Genomic DNA, 16,944 nt, shown 5'->3' with positions numbered 1-16,944 from the left:
AGATGTAAATGGAAACTCACTAGCACTTTCCCAAACCTGAAGGTGATCATAGACACAAATGTAAGTGCACACGAAGCACTGTTGTAACATTCTACCTGGTCCCGGCCAGAGCTCTGAGCCTGGTGCCTCCCGTGCTACAGAGAGTGGGAAGTGTTTAAGGCTTGGTACCACTGACCAGAAACTCTCTTCTGGAGAAACAGAGGCTTGGAGGTGGATGAAAAAGGGAGTAGGTGTGACTTTCTCACTACTCTGGACCCCGTTTCCTAAACAGGACATGAATGTGCCCTGACCAGCAAGCCCAGGGTTTTGAACCGGCAACCTCAGCGTTTCAGGTCGATGCTCTATGCACTGTGCCACCACAGGTCAATGCCTTCATTCTTTAGGCCCATGAGATGAGACAGGTCCTGCTGACCTTCCTGATTTTACAGATGAGGTCCAGAGAAGTTAGCAACTTACTTTGGGCCACAGAGCATTGAGCTAGTGAGTGGTTGGTGAGCAGAGCTGGGTTCGAACTGGCCATGCGGCTCACGGTGGTACCCCGCACACATGCCAACCCCGCAGCTGCACAAGTGGGAAACAGCCCCACAACACACCACTTGCCTCAGCCCCCGTTTCCTGCCATTGAATCAGTCAACTCATGGGACTCTTTGGGGGTCACTTGTGATGCCAGACATCTGGGCTGGCAGAGTCCTTAATGTGGGATGGACCAGATTCTGTCTGTGTCTCCTGTTTGAAAAAGCCAATTAAGAGACTAGGCTGAGCAGATATGGTAATCGTGGGCTCTCAGCGTAAGGTTGGGGGTCTTTTGGGGACCTGGGGGCCATTTTGGCTCCTCTGGCACCCACGAGTGCTCACTGTACCTCAGAGGCGGATGCACTTGAAGACCTCATGTGACCCCTCCATCCAGGTAAGGCTGACTGGGGTGGGCCTGTCCAGAGTCAGAAGAATGCTTGGGCAGACTGGCCTGGGTGTCTAGGATTTGGCTGCAGGCAGTGGGCATGGGGCAGTCCTTCCAGGAAAGCTGTTGGGTGACGGCTAGGGAGCCTCAGGGTTGCTCAGGCCAGCAGGACTCCAGCTCGGAGCTGCTGGTTAGGCAGCTGCAGAGGGCATGTTGGATGGATCCAGAGACTATTGGGTGGAGCTTCGGCTGCAGGTAGAAGCAAGGAGCCTAGGAGCAGGGGCAAGGGGTCCCAGGCAAGGAACAGGCAGATCCTGAGAAACCCATCCTTCAAAGTGGGCCAGGTTGATTTTCAGGGGCTGCATCTGACAAGCTCAGCACCTCTTTTTTTTTTTTTTTTTTTTTTTTTGCATTTTTCTGAAGCTGGAAACAGGGAGAGACAGTCAGACAGACTCCCGCATGCGCCCGACCGGGATCCACCCGGCACACCCACCATGTGGCGACGCTCTGCCCACCAGGGGGCGATGCTCTGCCCATCCTGGGCATCGCCATGTTGCGACCAGAGCCACTCTAGCGCCTGGGGCAGAGGCCACAGAGCCATCCCCAGCGCACGGGCCATCTTTGCTCCAATGGAGCCTTGGCTGCGGGAGGGGAAGAGAGAGACAGAGAGGAAGGTGCGGCGGAGGGGTGGAGAAGCAAATGGGCGCTTCTCCTGTGTGCCCTGGCCGGGAATCGAACCCGGGTCCTCCGCACGCTAGGCCAACGCTCTACCGCTGAGCCAACCGGCCAGGGCTAAGCTCAGCACCTCTTGCTGCAGGATTTCACTTGTCCCCAAAGCCACCATCTACGGAACCCCTGATGCTAGGTATTCTCAGGGAAGTGGCATTTCCTTGTCATCCTATCTTTTTTTTTTTTAAGGCGAGAGGAGGGAAGATAATGAGGCAGACGCCATCCAGCATGTGCTCTGACCGGGATCCACCCAGCAGCTCCATTTGGGGCTGATGCTTGAGTACTGAGCTATTTTTAGCACCTGAGGCCAATGCAGTCCAACTGAGTTATCCTCAGTGCCCAGGGCCATGCTCACACTAATCAAGCCACTGGCTGCAGGAAGGAGAGAAAGGAAAGACACACTGGGGGGATAAGCAGATGGTGGCTTCTCCTATGTGCCCTAACAGGGAATTGAATCCAGGACATCCATATGACAAGCAGATGCTCTATCCACTGAGCCACTGGCCAGGGCCTTATCATCCTATTTTTTCAGAAGAGGAAACCAAGGCTGGGGAGGTTAATTCTCACTCAAGGTTACAGCTTGTGGGTGGTGACAGACCGGAGCAGGAATTGATCTGACTTCAAAGCTCGTGTTCTTAAAAAGTGGTTTTGAAAGCACAGTCATTGCAGTGGCTCAGTGTCCACAGTGTCTGGGAGACTAGACAGTGTCCCTTCTGCTCCTGGCCTGGCCACCCACTCCCCTCTTTGGAGCCAGATAATACCTACTCTTTCTTGAGAGTTCTCCAGGGGTGTGTTTGATTCCCAGGTGTTCAAGACACACACATGTGCACACATACACACTTCTCTTCCCTTCCCCACTAATGGGAGTCTCCTGTGTATCTGCTGTTTTCACATTGTTGCTTTTTTTTTGCTGAACAATGTGGCTTAGAGATTCTGGTTCCCAATCATTTCACAGACAGCCCTCTAGTCCTCCTGACACTTTTTCTTTTTAACGTGAAGTCTGTGCTTTCACCACCTCTCCCTGGAGGTCCAACCAGGGCCTACCCCTCACCGTTCAGCCGGAATGAATGGGTTCCCCTGTGTTATCTCCCAAGGATTTATGAATTTATTATACACTGGGGCCAACTGGTAAGACTGCAAGAAACCAGCTGGCTTTAGAGAAAAAGAATCACACCCATGTTGGCCACAATGACTTCATAGTGACCAGGCTTGTCCTTTATTCTCATCAGTGCTTTCTGCGGGGCAGTGCTCTCCCAGTGACCGCAGCCTCGGAGCAGAGCCAGCCCAGATGGGGACGGGCCCCAAGGCCCAGAGCTTGAGAGGCAAAACCTCCCTGATGCTTGCCATGGCCTGACTCCAGGACTGGAGGCCATGGATGGAGGGCAGCGTCCCAGCATATAACAGTCCTGCCCCAGGTACTGTCCCACAAGGGGCTACTGCATGCCCACACGTGGCCACTGGTGGGGCGGGTTCTGTGGAGGGGGAGCCGGAAGGAGTTGGAGGATGGTTCTGGGCGTGGTGGAGGGTTAGCCCACCTGTGTGTTTGCAGAGTGTAAAGCTGGGCGGGGGCTGTACTGCCAATACCATAATGACCATGCATGGGCTGGGCTGTGGGGACACTGAGGCATGCAGTGCACCGTCCTGGGTCACTTGGAGACAAGGGCAATTATCCAGTTCATCTCAGGGAGAAGGAGGGCTCAGGGCCTTGCGGGCTGCTTCTGGAGACTTTCTGGAGGACGTAGGCCTGGAAGAGCCAGTACTGTTGGGTTGGGAAGAGGGGATGGGTGGGGTGAAGGTGGGTGCCTCCCAACTCCCTCCCGTAGTGGCCTATCCTGTGCCTGCCCTTGCCCACCAGCTTCCAAGCATACCAGGCTTCTTCCTCTTCCAGAAACACCATCAAACCAGCCCCATTGGGACCTCTCTCTTGCTTTTCCCTGCCTCATCCCCCAGGGCTTGGCCTGCCTGGTTTCTCATCATTCAGAACTCACCCCAAATCCACCTCTTCAGAGAGGCAGCACCACACCCCTGCCCCTTGTTATGGCTCAGTCTTCCCTGGTCCCTAAATGATAAACTGTGGGGCTCAGGACCTGGCTCTCTGGTTCACTGTGTATCCACAGAGCCCAGACCTGGGTCACTGTGTGGGCTTCCATTGAGGACTTTGAGAATGAATGACTTACTTCTGCTTTGGCCAGAAGGTTGTGACACCATAGGGCAGGAACAAAGACAGCTGTCCCCAGCAAGCGGAGCCCTCCAGGTTGGCTCCCCTACTGTTCCTGCAACCCCACTCCTGCAGCCATCCCCTGTGACAGCTCCTGAGTTCTCCCCTGGTTGTCCCTGCAGAGCCTAGAGCCCCTGCAGGGTGGGGCTTGGAGGGCTCTGGTCTCTGTGCTATCTGTTTTGGAAAGACCTGCTCTAAGCCTGAACAGAGAGGCTGGAAGGGGCTGCTTGGGGTCAGAGGACTGACCTCTGTGGTGGGGTAGGGCCCAGGTCTACAGGGTTTAATTGTCTCACCCTCCCTCTATCACCTGGGCCTCTGACCTTGAGTGACTGGGCGTTATTTGACCTTGGCCAGAAGAATTGCAGCCACCAGCAGCCCCATTATCAAGAAAGGATGACCGCCAGGCAGGAGGGCAGACCCTGAAGGAAAGTTGGGAGACCCAGTGAATGAGGGAAGCTGGGGCATGCCACTCACCCCAACTCCACCACTGTGGACGAGGGTTACAGGACCGCCTCCACAAGGGCCCTGCATTCACCTCTCAGCACCTCGCTTCACCTGAAAAGGCCTGTCCCTGGGCAGACCACCAACCCTCTGGCCCTCGGTCTCCCCATCTTAAACATGCCCCACCTGTCCTTCCTCTTGCCCGGGTGAATTGCCCAGAGTACGCCGCCCAGTGTCAGGTGTCCTGAGAATGTCAGAGATGGTCCCAGAAGCCAGGAGAGGGAAGGAGAAGGAGATCCGACGTAGCTGGGGTGGGTGGGTTCTGTTCACAGTGGTGCAGGCATGCTCACCTGCAGCCCTCCTGGCAGTGGAATGGGTGCAGGCAGAGGGCGGCGTCTCACCTGAGTAGGCTGTGGTCGATGGGGAGCTGAGGCCCCCGCTGTCGGCCTCGCATGTGAGCATGGGCAGCAGGGTGCTGAGGTGACCATCGTTGGCCTCGGGCACGATGTCTAGCAGTTTGCACAGTAGCTCATACACATGGACGCTCTCGAAGGGCTCCACCTCCAGACCCTTCCTGAAGTCGGGGCCCACAGCTCGGAAGATAGTCTTCATGTCCATGACCTCGTTGTCAAAGCCATGCTCCCCATTGTTGAACTGCACACTCAGTCTCTGTAGGGGGAGGGTCCTGAGTGCTCGCTGAGACTCCCAGCCCACCTACCCTCCCTGTCAGCACCCCACTCCCACAGCAGCCCCTGCAGTATGGGCAGAGGACCCCTGAAGGAGTTTAAACATGGAGCAGGAGGGATTCTGAGCCTTAGTTCCTCTGAATTCTGAGCCTTAAAAGATCAGTGGCCCAAAGAGCCTCTGCAAAGACATAAATGTGAACAGTGGTAAACAGGATGAAGCTGCCACCCCCAGGCCATGCCCAGGGCTCCTCCATGACTGCCTGCCTCATTGGTACTTTCTTCCTGGGTTCCCTCTCCCTCTGCGTGTCTTGCTGCCCCTTCAGTACCCTCTTGGCCCTCTGGTGATGGGGAATAGGGCTCCTCACTCTGCCTTGTCCCTGTCACTCTTATGGCTGATCTTCCCACACTTTATCCTACATGCATTCATGTGCACATAAGCACACACATGTATACATGCACATAAAACATGTACACAGACACATGTGCACACACATAAGCACACACACGCAAACATGTATGCACAGTGTACACATGTGCACACACAAAAGACAGACATACACACACATATGCACATGTAAATGTGAACACAAATACATTCTCATTGAATAGTAATGACTGTATCTCTTTGGTGTCCCTTTAACTGGGGACTAGCTAGAAATAGGGGTATTTTTATAGAGATGGAAAGAGACCCAGCCGTCCAGAGAAGGAGCCCTCCCCTCCAGCAGTGCATTTCGTGAGCAACTTACACCATGGATTACATAGCCAGGTTCACTGTACATGAGCAGGGGGGTGATCCTGGGGTTATTAGCGTAGTGGAAGGACTTGGGAAAGGACTCCTTCTTGTAGACATGGAGTTTGGGGTGAGCATCCTTGAGGACCTCATACACCTTCTCCAGCTTCCCCTCCTTGGGGAGCAGCATCCCATTTGGTCCGTAGTCTAGGAGCTCAAACTCAATGTCCTTGAAGGTGAAGTTGGGGAACTTGTGGAACTCCACCAGGTCGCTGGCTTTTTTGTGGACGGTGGTCATTCCGTGGTCGGACGTGATGATCAGGTTGAGGCTGCTCTCAAGGCTACTGTGCCTGATACTGTCCCGGAGGTAGCCCACTGTCCTGTCCACCTGCATCACCATGTCTTTCCTCTCCTGTGACTCAGGGCCGAACTTGTGGCCCGTGGAGTCTGGTTCCCCGAAGTAGAGTGTGACCAGGTCCAGGCCCTCCTCTGTGAACCACCTCATCACAGTGTCGATGTTGGCTCTCCACTCCTCCTCGTCTTTGTAGTTGTGCAGAGGGCCTTCCTTCTGGCTTAGTGTCACAGCGGTGCCTTGGTAGGTGACATTCCCGCCAGGGTAGAAGAAGGAGCCTGTCTTTAAGCCCTGCCAAGGAAGTCAGTGTTGATGCACAACTCTTGACTTGCCCCCTCTTATCCCACGCCAGACGCCCCTGGCACCTCCTCCTGGCTCATGTCTGCTTACTCACTTATCCCCCCCTGCTCCTAACTGCCACCACAAGCCTTTTTATTTTCTGAAAAGCCTTCCATAGCTCTTATCTTGGGCTGATAACAATTTTATAGTGGAGAGAGCAGATATGCAGTGGACTCAGAACTAATAAGATAATGGATAGACAAGTGTCCCCAGATATACAGTGTCCTCACTGCCATGGGGCCCCAGGACACTGCCCTGAGGCTGAGATGTGTGGAGAGCTCCCACCTTTTCAGACCTGCAAACTGATCTCTCCCTGCTGTAGTCATGTCCAGTCATGTGTCATTAGCTCCTCCACCATGTCCCACCATCTGTCCCTTCCAGACTTCACCCTGGTTGTCCGTTTGTCCTTCCCCCAACCCCCTGCTGCTTCACTGACTGACCCACCTGTCTCCCTAGCCATCTGTTCCCACGTGCCTGGCTGCCCATCCTGTCCCTAAGCTCTCAGCTTCTGCATTCTGCGACTGAGCCTGGTAGGAGGGCAGCTCCCTCCAGAGCTGTGGGACTCAGACTTGAGTAGTGCCCTCAACTTCACTTGGTTGATTAGAAGCCATACCTCTGGGGCCAAAAAGCTTCCAGAACATGGCAGGATAGGGGATTTCTGCACTGACACTACAACCTCTTCCTTACTTTATCTTGGGCCCTAGAATTTAGCTGCCCAGTCCTGAGACGGGTTCGGAGAAGCAAGGGCAAAACCATTTTTTACATGCCTTTTTGCCAAACGGGGTTCTTTCCCCATGTAACCCCCCCCCAAGTGCCAAAGGGTCCAAAGGTGTAGTTTCTCTCCGATTGGGAGGGTGGAGCCATCCCTCTAGGTCACAGGGTTTCAGGTAGGACTTGGCAGGGCTGTGCAGCCCTCTGGCAGTGCCTGATGATTGCCCAGCACCCACCCGCTCCTCGGGACCACACTTCACACCCCGCTGTGCCGGGAGACCCGGGACTCCCAGGGCTGGAAATGGGCCTGCTATGGGGCTCATGTGGTCATGGCTTTTCCCTCTCACTTCCCTCTTTGAGATGGTAGGGGGCAGCTTTACCTGACGCTGGGCCGTAATCCAGATGGGCACGCTACCATTGTCCCACCACCTCTGGATGCCCAGCGTGGCATGGTAGGGCAGCTTCACCTTGTTGGTGGTGTTGTAGTACATGTTGTGGACCACACCGTGGTTTTCAATGTACTTGCCTGTGGGGGAGGAGGCAGCAGAGGGGACACGGGGCAGGCTTTGTCACACACAGCCACAGGTACGTGCTCTCTGACCCAGGGCACCATGCAGGTACACATGTGCGAGGGATCACTTGCAGCCTCACTGGTTTTAGCAAAAGCTGGGGTGCAACCTGGGTGGCTCTCAGGAGGGAACTAATGAAATTAATTATGTTCCAGCCAGAAAATAGAATACTAGGCAGGCATTTAAAAACACTGAGTGGGGGTCCATGACATTATCTTTTAAAATTTATTGTTATTAATTTTGGCATGGGCAACGAACACACACAAGAAAGTACAAGAGGAGGGACCATGATAAGCATGTCCCCTGCCTCTCCCTCCCCACCTGTGACATAGTAAATAAAAAGGTGACGTGCAGCTGGGTGCTAATACCTGTGTATATCAGGGGCTTTCAAAGGCTGTGGTCACAGAAATGCTGATGTGAGGATGAGCCCACTGCATGGAACAGTGTCCCCCACAGTCATGTCATCCAGCATCTCAGAGCATGGCCTTGTTGGAAATAGGGTCATTGTAGATGTAATCAGTTAGGTTAAGATGAGGGCGTTCTGGATTGCAGGACCTTAAGTCCAGTGGCAGGTGTTCTTATAAGAAGAGGAGAAACACAGGGGAGAAGGTCATGTGGCAGGGACTGTAGTGGTGCGGCCAAAGCCAAGGAATGCCTGGGCATGAGAAGCTGGGAGGGGCAGGGCAATCCTTCATTAGAGCCTTGTGAACACCTGGGTTTTTGTTTAGAGGCAGCTGGTGTGGGGGTGGGGCAAGCAGCACAGACAGTAGGAACCTCAGACTCGTCTTTTGGGCTTTTCTGAATTCTGGCCACACTCATCTCCTCCAGAAGACCTCCTGGGTTGTCATCCTGGCTTTGATATCCATTTACAAAGAGACCCCTGCCTGTGTTTATTTGCCCTCTATCAGTTGCTACCAATGGTGAGGGCTGCTGATGGTCCCCTGGGTCATGCTGTGTGTCCCCAGTGAGAACATCCCCTCCTGTCTTACCTTTGTCCCCACGTGGTGCTCCATGGGACAGGGCTAGTTTCTCTGGTTTCTCAGTCTCCTCTACCCACCCCCAGCCCCCATCTGAGGTCAACACTCACCAGTGACCAGGGTGAAGTGGCAGGGGCTGGTCATGGTGACAAAGGCAGGGGTCATGTAGCGAGCTTTCACGCCTTCAACTGCCATGGCATCCAGGTTAGGGGTGTCCACATCCTTATCATAGTCCCAGCGGAAGCCGTCGAAGGACACCAGGAGCAGCTTGTTCCTGGAGCCCTGCTGATGCACGGGCACCCCTGCTGCTGGGGCCAGGAGGGCAGCCAGAGACAGGGTGAGGAGGACAGCTATGCGTCTCATGATGGGTCTTCCAGAAACACTAGTGCCCGGGTTGGTTCCTGTTGAGGAGCAGAGCAAAGTCCCAGGGTCACCCAGGCGGGTTCTATCCTGTGCATCTTTGAAAATGAGAGTGTGCACATACCTGTGTCTCAGAGAGGTCCTTGCTCATCGGTGTCCTTACCACCCCTGGGCCAGCCCTCACCCGGCACCTGCCTTTATTGCCAACACTCCTCCCCATCCTGCACGTGTGTCCTCATGGGGAGGGTGGGGACCGGTCTCATGGGATGTTCTGTTTAGAGAGCAGAATGGGGCTCCCTCAGGATGGCTCTGTCCCCACCCCAGCTCTCTTGGCAACTCAGTCCCTGTGCCCTGCTCACTCTGACCCCAGAGCCCATAATTAGGGAGGCCTCTGGGGTATGTGAGCTTCAGACATGCCTGGGCCAGGGCTCTGGGGTGGTTCTGTCAGGGTCTGGGAGCTGAGGGCCAGGGCAGCCCCAGCCTGGGGAGTACTTCTTCCCCTCCCTGCTGGGGTTAGGAGCCTCCTGGGATGGGAGTGGGCAGAGCTATCCCAGTGGGCTAGGTCAGCACTGCCGTACCTTCTTTCTTGGGTCCTATAGATCCTCAGAGAGGCACATGGGCGTAGGCAGTCTCGTTTGATGGACTTCGTCAACAAGGTGGTCCGAGAGGGAGTTCCCTTGTCACCTGTGCTCACGGGGGCTGGGGGAGAGTGTGTGAGAGGGACCCTGGCTCAGCCCACTGTTCTCTCTATTACTGTCTCTGTCTCTCTCTCGCTATCTCTATTTCCCTGTCTCTCTCTCTGTGTGTGTGTGTGTGTCTCTCTCTCTGTCTCTCTGTGTGTTCTATCTCTGTCTCTCTCTCGCTATCTCTATTTCCCTGTCTCTCTCTCTCTCTATGTCTCTCTCTGTGTCTCTCTGTTACTGTCTCTGTCTCTCTCTCGCTATCTCTATTTCCCTGTCTCTCTCTCTCTCTGTGTCTCTCTCTCTGTCTCTCTGTTACTGTCTCTGTCTCTCTCTCGCTATCTCTATTTCCCTGTCTCTCTCTCTCTCTCTCTGTGTGTCTCTCTCTCTGTCTCTCTGTGTGTTCTGTCTCTGTCTCTCTACTTATCAACCTTTTAAATTAAATTTATTGGGGTGACATTGGTTAATAACTCTCCCTCCCTACCTTATAAAGCCCCTTCATGGACCAGGCACTGCTTTTAGTTCTGGAGACATGGCAGTGACAGAGATGGATGGCATTCCTGATATCTCTCATGCTGGTGGGGGACACACACAATAGAGTGAGTGAACAGGTAAGACAGTAAAATAGTGAGAGTCACCAAAAGGAAATACAGTAAAGTGGGGAGACAAGAGTGGTGGTGGGGTATTGGGGACAGCACCTGATAAGTGGTAGGCGGGGCCTCCTGAGAAGGGGACAGGCCAAGGGAGTGATAGTGGGGTTGAGGCTGGGGTACTGGGGTTGGGGCGGGTTGGAGCCTGATGGCCATGGTGTGCAGTCCCGCAGAGTTAATCCTGGGAGCGTTTCAGCAAGGCAGTGGCACCAACTGATCTAACATTTAAAAGACGAGCTGTCCCATTTTCAGGTTCAGGGTGGTCGGCTGGAGGAAGGAATGGATATTGGGTGCTCCGCAGTGAGGTAAGTGGTGCTGTCCCAGCAGGCGGTGGTGGTGGTGGCACAGACCAGGGTAGTGGCTGTGGGAGGGACAGATGAGGAGGGAGTTTGGTGACCTCCTCCAGATTGCTCGTGGGGGAGACAGAAAGGGAGCAATCCAGGGGAACATTCAGTTCCCACCTGAGCAGCTGGGGTGATGGTGTCACCTACGGTCGGGAGGTCAGAGGGCAGGTCATGGGAGCAGCAGGGACATGAAGCGAGGTGGAGGAGGGGAGGGCTCAGACTTGAGGCCGGGAGGAGGGACACGGAAGAGCCTGGATTTAATGCTAATGAAATCTAATGATATAACATTTAATCTAATGTAAAATCTAGTATCTTCACAACAAGATGGCTGCCAAAAATAAAGACTGCATTTCCCCGCATTTCCTGCAACAAGGCTTGGTCATGTGACTATTCCAGGCCAATAGAAAGGAAGAAAAATATGATGTGGCTCCGCCTCTCCCCCTGGCCCCCCAGTCCAGCTTTGCAGACTGGCTTTACTGGGTGATCTGTGCTCCCCTCTGGCTCTTTGAACTCAAGCTGCGGGGACCTGCGATGGGGAGGGATTCCCCGGAGAGGGCCCAACGCTGCTGCAGCCCACGGGGCGATTCAGCGCAGCGTATGGGGTTCTGTGACTCGCTCAGCAGGACTCAGTCCGAGGCGATACAAGAATGACGGCTCGGGGCGCGAAGTGCGGGGGCCGGGGCGCAGACCCGGGCTAGGTGGCGGGTGCGCGTGAGGGCCCCACCCTGCACGTTTCCTGCGGGCTACCCGGGAGTGAGTGTCCCTGCTGCTCCCTGCGCCGGCCTGCCGCTCCCCGGGCGTCGCGACCAGGCCTGCGATGGGGGCTTCTTGACCCGCGGACAGAGCGAAGAGCGGAGGAGCCCTTGACCGTGGTTCACAGCTACGGCTTTCACCCACGGCCTCGTGCAAGTGGGAGTTCTTGGAGGCAGGAGCCAGTGACATCGTCTCCCCGGGACGGGTGGGGACACTGGGGCAGACAGAGAACCGGAAGATCGCTCAGCGAGTGGAGGAGCTGGGACTTGAGCCCTGGCTCTGGAACCTCTGTTGGGAACCCTTGCTAGACTCCATGGGTTTGCCAGCCACTTAAGTTCCTCTAGTTGGGCTTTGAAGCTGTTGATTGTTTCTTTAAAATACGGGGCAGGGCCTGACCAGGCAGTGGCGCAGTGGATAGAGTCGGACTCGAGGTAGCCAGCTTGAGCACAGGCTCATCTGGTTTGCACAAAGCTCACCAGCTTGGACCCAAGGTCGCTGGCTCGAGCAAGAGGTTACTCAGTCTGCTGAAGGCCCGCGGTCAAGGCACATATGAGAAAACAATCAATGAACAACTAAGGTGTCTCAAGGAAAAACTAATGATTGATGCTTCTCATCTCTTTCGTACCTGTCTGTCCCTATCTATCCCTCTGTCTGACTCTCTGTCTCTGTAAAAAAAAAAAAAAAAAAAATACAGGGCAGCTGTGGGTGTCCTGGTGTCCCTGGCTTTTCTCTTACACTCGCATTAATTCCCTGGGCCAGGTTACCCGGGGAGGGGCTTTTGGAGAAGGGACATAAAAAGGCCATTTGGTTCTGCCATCAGATTACATCAGGGGACAGCTGAGGGGAGAATGGTCTTGTTTCCTCACCCCCACTGTCTTCATTAGGTTTAATTTTTTAAAATTTCTTTTAAGTGGCTTAATCGGTGTGGAGTGATATCCTGTAGTATCCAGTCAGAAGCTAGGAGAGTTCCTATGCACGATTTCTTATCTCTGGTGTCCCCCCCCACCACCATGTCCAAGGGTTCATCTGCTCTGACTATTGTCCCTTACGGATTTTGCAATGTGTGTTTCTGAAGATGTGCACCTGGGGTCTCTGTCCCATACACTTTTATCGTTTGCATTGGTCCCTAGAGCAGCGGTTCTCAACCTGTGGGTCGTGACCCCAGCGGGGGTCTGGTCGAACGACCAAAACACAGGGGTCGCCTAAAGCCATCGGAAAATACACATTTATTATACATTTTAAATAAAGGGGTCGCGACCCACAGGTTGAGAACCGCTGCCCTAGTGGGTTTCCCTTGTGTGATGGCCACTCTTCGGTTGAAAGATAGCTCGAGGCTTCAGAGTCCATAAGGCCTATCACATTGTTTGCTGTTGTCCCCAGAGCCTGGCACATTGCCACCTCAGAGAATGCGCTCCAGTCATATTTGTTGGGTGAATAAATTCATGTAGAGCAGGGGTAGTCAACCTTTTTATACCTACCACCCACTTTTGTATCTCTGTTAGTAGTAAAATTTTCTAACCGCCCACTGGTTCCACAGTAATGGTGATTTATAAAGTAGGGAAGTAACTTTACTTTATAAAATTTATAAAGCAGAGTTACAGCAAGTTAAAGCATATAATAATAATTACTTACCAAGTACTTTATGTTGGATTTTTGCTAAGTTTGGCAGAATAAATCTTTATAAAACAACTTACTGTAGTTAAATCTATCTTTTTTTTTTCTTTTTCTTTTTTCTGAAGCTGGAAACGAGAGACAGTGAGACAGACTCCTGCATGCGCCCAGCACGCCCACCAGGGGGCGACGCTCTGCCCACCAGGGGGCGATGCTCTGCCCCTCCGGGGCGTCGCTCCCTTGCGACCAGAGCCACTCCAGCGCCTGGGGCAGAGGCCAAGGAGCCATCCCCAGCGCCCGGGCCATCTTTGCTCCAATGGAGCCTCGCTGCAGGAGGGGAAGAGAGAGACAGAGAAGAAGGAGAGGGGGAGGAGTGGAGAAGCAGATGGGTGCTTCTCCTGTGTGCCCTGGCCGGGAATCAAACCCGGGACTTCTGCACGCCAGGCCGACGCTCTACCACTGAGCCAACCGGCCAGGGCCTAAATCTATCTTTTTATTTATACTTTGGTTGTTCTGCTACCGCCCACCATGAAAGCTGGAATGCCCACTAGGGGGCGGTAAGGACCAGGTTGACTACCACTGATGTAGAGGGATAATTTATGCAACTCTGCATTGTACTTCCTGACCTGGGACACTGAGGACTCAGGTTCAAAACCCTGAGGTTTCCGGCTTGAGCACAGGCTCATCTGGCTTGAGCTCAGGGTTGCTGGCTTGAGCGTGGGATCATAGACATGACCCATGGTTGCTGGATTGAGACCAATGGTTACTGGCTTGAGCCCAAGGTCATTGGCTTGAGCAAGGGGTCACTGGCTCAGCTGGAGCCCCATCGAGGCACATATGAGAAAGCAAAGAACAACTAAGGTGCCACAACTATGAACGGATGCTTCCCATCTCTCCCTTTCTGTCTTTCTGTCCCTGTCTGTCTCTGCCTCTTGCTCACTAAAAAAAAAAAAGAAAAAAAAAAAATTATTTTTGTAACAATTTTAGGTTTATGGATAAACCACAAAGATAGTAGGGAGATTCCATTTACCCTACAACCTGTTATTTATTAACACCTCATGGTACGCCATACGATGAAGAAGCCAATATTGATAAGTGAGTAGTCACTCAGATTTCCTTAGGACTTGTCCTCATGTCCTCGCTTGGTTCCAGGATCCTAGTTACACTGAGTCGTTATATCTCTTGTGTTCTCCTTGGGTGTGACGGTTTTCCACACCTGCCTTGTTTTTGATGAGATGTTCGGAGTGCTGGCCAGGCAGTTTGTAGGCTTGCCCCTCTGCCAGGATTATCTGATGTCTGTCTCTTGATTAGTCTGGGGTTCTTGGTAGGGCAACCACAAGATAAAGTGCCCTCTCACCACAGCACAGCAGGCCATGTGTCATCAACATGGCTCATCCCTATGGACATGACCTTGATCCCGTGGCTAGGATGGTGCCTGCCAGATTTCTCCCCCTGTAATGTTCCTCTTTCCTACCTTCTCTTTTCGCACTCTTGCTTTTTGGAAGGCAGATCATTGTGTGACCCCCACTCTTCAGTAGTGAGGGGTCCTGCTCCACATCCTGGGGGTGGCAGGGCATCCCCATAAATTATTTGGAATTCTGCACAGGAGAGGTGTGTTTTCTCCCCATTGAATAATCTGTTCCATTATTCATATCAGGATAGACTTGTGGATATTTACTGTGCACTTTGGGGTACAACAGAACACTGCTTTATTCATCATGTTGCTGAATTCGCTGCAGCCTTGACATGGGGCGCTCCTTTAGGGTCTCCTGTGTCCCTTTGACACAGACCCATCGTTTTGTTCCTTTGCTTTCTGGCACTTCAAGATACCCAGGCTCATTTTGTACATTCCCTGCTCCAGTCAGTCCTATAATCAGCCCCTTTCCTCAGTCCTTTCATTGGAGGAGATATTAGGGACCAGGAGCTGGTGCTGGGTGTACTCCTTGCGAGCAGGGTGTTGGTAACACAGTTTAAAGTTGTCATTTTAGCTGTTCCTGAAGCCATGGGCTTCCCAGCTGAGTCTAGGAACAGCCCAGTACACTCCCCAGTAAGGTGTCGGTGTCATGGGCAGACCAGGCTTCATGGAGTGCAGGAGGCCATCCCTCCAGGACACAGCAGGAAGCACGTAGCTGCTTGCTGGCTGCTTTTCTTGCTCAGAGGGGCCTCTGAGCAGGACCTGACCCAGAGGCCTCCTCGGCTTGGGTGCCGGGTAGATCTGCAGGTGCACCTGTATCCTGTGTAGTGGAGCTATGCGTGGGGCTTGGGTTGGGAAGAACCAGACTGCCCAGCCCTGTGCTTGGTTTTGGAGTGGAGAGGGCTGTGCCGGGCACTGTTCCCCATAGGGCCAGCTTCCTGGTCGGTGTCACTCATTCTCATTCGTAAGCTGGTAGGAATGAGTTGCTGTGCACTTGTTTCTATGTCTCCTCACTAGGCTGGGGTGGGGTAGATGCTTTATCCCTACCTCCTGGCAGAGTGCCTGGCACACAGTAGGCATTTAATGATCCTGGAATGCATGAGTGAAAGAACACGGGGATGGATTAGCAGGGGTCTGCCCATGGCCATGCCCCCGACTGGTCCTGCTTCTCCTATGCAGCAATGACAGCGTGCTCACGGGAATTGCTCTCCCTCTCTGGCTACCATGCAGCCCTGGGCTGGATGCCCTGGTGACCTCCTGCTGTGGGCTGTCCCAAGGGTGGTGATTTCTTCTAACGGGCACTGCTGTGTGTGTGTGTGTGGGGGGGGGAGCTAAGAGAGTCAGATTCCCTCCTCCCTTTTCTGGAGAGATTAGGAGTCCCCCCCATGAGTAGTACCCCCACCTTCTTGCCTGCTGAGGCTGGGACCTGCCTGCTGATGGCTGTCTGATTACTGGGGCCTGACCCGACCTTCGTGACAGCAGGTTTTATTAGCACAAAGGTCCACTTTATCAATTTTCCTGGACTTTTATTACTTCTCAGGGCTTTATCTGGGCGGCTGCCTCGCCTTTGGCGAAGTGAGAATTAATATTTCAACAGGATTATGTGCTGTGGGTTACAGTGCTGTCTGGGGATGGGCACTCTCCTTCACAGCCTCTCTCCTCCCTCAGCCACCCCCAGGTGCAGGTCCCGGGGACTGGGGCCACCTGTTCCAGACTCCGGGATGGGGGACTGGGGGGGGGGGAAGACTGGGGATGTGGGCTCTGGGTGGTGGGGACAGTTTGTCTCAAAGAGCAGGTGTGTCCTAGGGTAGGGATGGCCCTGCAGGGTGAGGTCTCTGTGCTTACTGCAGACTGTTTCCTGGGGTCAGCAGGCTTGACCACCAGCAGGGAGAAAGGAGGATGATAGAGCCAGAGCTGGATGTGTATGTGTGTGTGTGGGGGGAGATAGAGAAAGGGAGAGAGAGACAGAGCAGGAGATAAATGGATGGAGAGAGACAGAATTACCACAAACTGGGGGCCTCAAGCAATAGACATTCCCTCTCAGGCCTCGAGGCCAGATTCTGCAGTTCAGGGTCAGCCTTTTCAGTTATGCCAGCTCCTGGGAGACAGGCAGGGCCATGGTGGGGACAAGGTCAGCAGCACCCTCTGCTAATTGAGGCAGGAAGTCAGATTTGCTTCCCAGCAGGAGTCAGAGGGGGATGAAGCAAGGGGACCTGGGGGACCTCTGGTGGCCCTGAGGTCAGCCAGCTCCTGACTGCATGGGGAGCCCCCAGGACTGTCTCTGTCATGGCTGGCCCCAGGTTGAGTGGGATCTCCGTCCTGTATTTGGCTGACACCCTCAGTTCCCCAGGGAGGAGCCCACTGCCTGGTGCCACCCCCTTCGCAAGTCACATCACAGCTAATCTACTAGGTCTTTTTTCTTCAACTTTCCATTGCTGTTGCGCCCCCTCCCCCACTGTTTTGGGTATAAATCATTTTTGCT

At 53.8% G+C, this 16,944-nt stretch overlaps 1 protein-coding gene and 1 long non-coding RNA gene across 3 annotated transcripts; one reads left to right on the top strand and one right to left on the bottom strand.

Annotated features, from left to right (window-relative positions):
• Positions 1–2,820: 2,820 nt before the first annotated feature.
• ENPP7 (ectonucleotide pyrophosphatase/phosphodiesterase 7) lies at positions 2,821–9,244 on the bottom strand. 2 transcript variants are annotated; one of them, XM_066237273.1, is made up of 7 exons: positions 9,135–9,244; positions 8,761–9,051; positions 7,485–7,630; positions 5,719–6,345; positions 4,688–4,955; positions 4,166–4,264; positions 2,821–3,386 (listed from the first exon to the last, which is right to left on the bottom strand). In XM_066237273.1, exons 2-6 carry the CDS (start codon positions 9,011–9,013, stop codon positions 4,182–4,184), a joined length of 1,377 nt encoding a protein of 458 aa, XP_066093370.1. In that variant the 5' UTR covers positions 9,014–9,051; positions 9,135–9,244; the 3' UTR covers positions 2,821–3,386; positions 4,166–4,181. The 2 variants fall into 2 exon arrangements, with proteins under 2 accessions (XP_066093370.1, XP_066093371.1); XM_066237274.1 differs by having other exon boundaries at positions 2,821–3,371.
• Positions 9,245–10,183: 939 nt separating this feature from the next.
• LOC136308093 (uncharacterized) lies at positions 10,184–11,964 on the top strand. Its single transcript, XR_010726045.1, has 3 exons — positions 10,184–10,301; positions 10,593–10,645; positions 10,994–11,964. It is a non-coding gene; the product is annotated as an uncharacterized lncRNA (long non-coding RNA).
• Positions 11,965–16,944: the final 4,980 nt, after the last annotated feature.

This window comes from Saccopteryx bilineata, chromosome 6 (genome assembly GCF_036850765.1).
Source record: "Saccopteryx bilineata isolate mSacBil1 chromosome 6, mSacBil1_pri_phased_curated, whole genome shotgun sequence".
NCBI lineage: Eukaryota > Metazoa > Chordata > Mammalia > Chiroptera > Emballonuridae > Saccopteryx > Saccopteryx bilineata.
The sequence above is the reverse complement of the archived record's forward strand: the minus strand, read 5'-3'. Positions and strand labels throughout refer to the sequence as shown.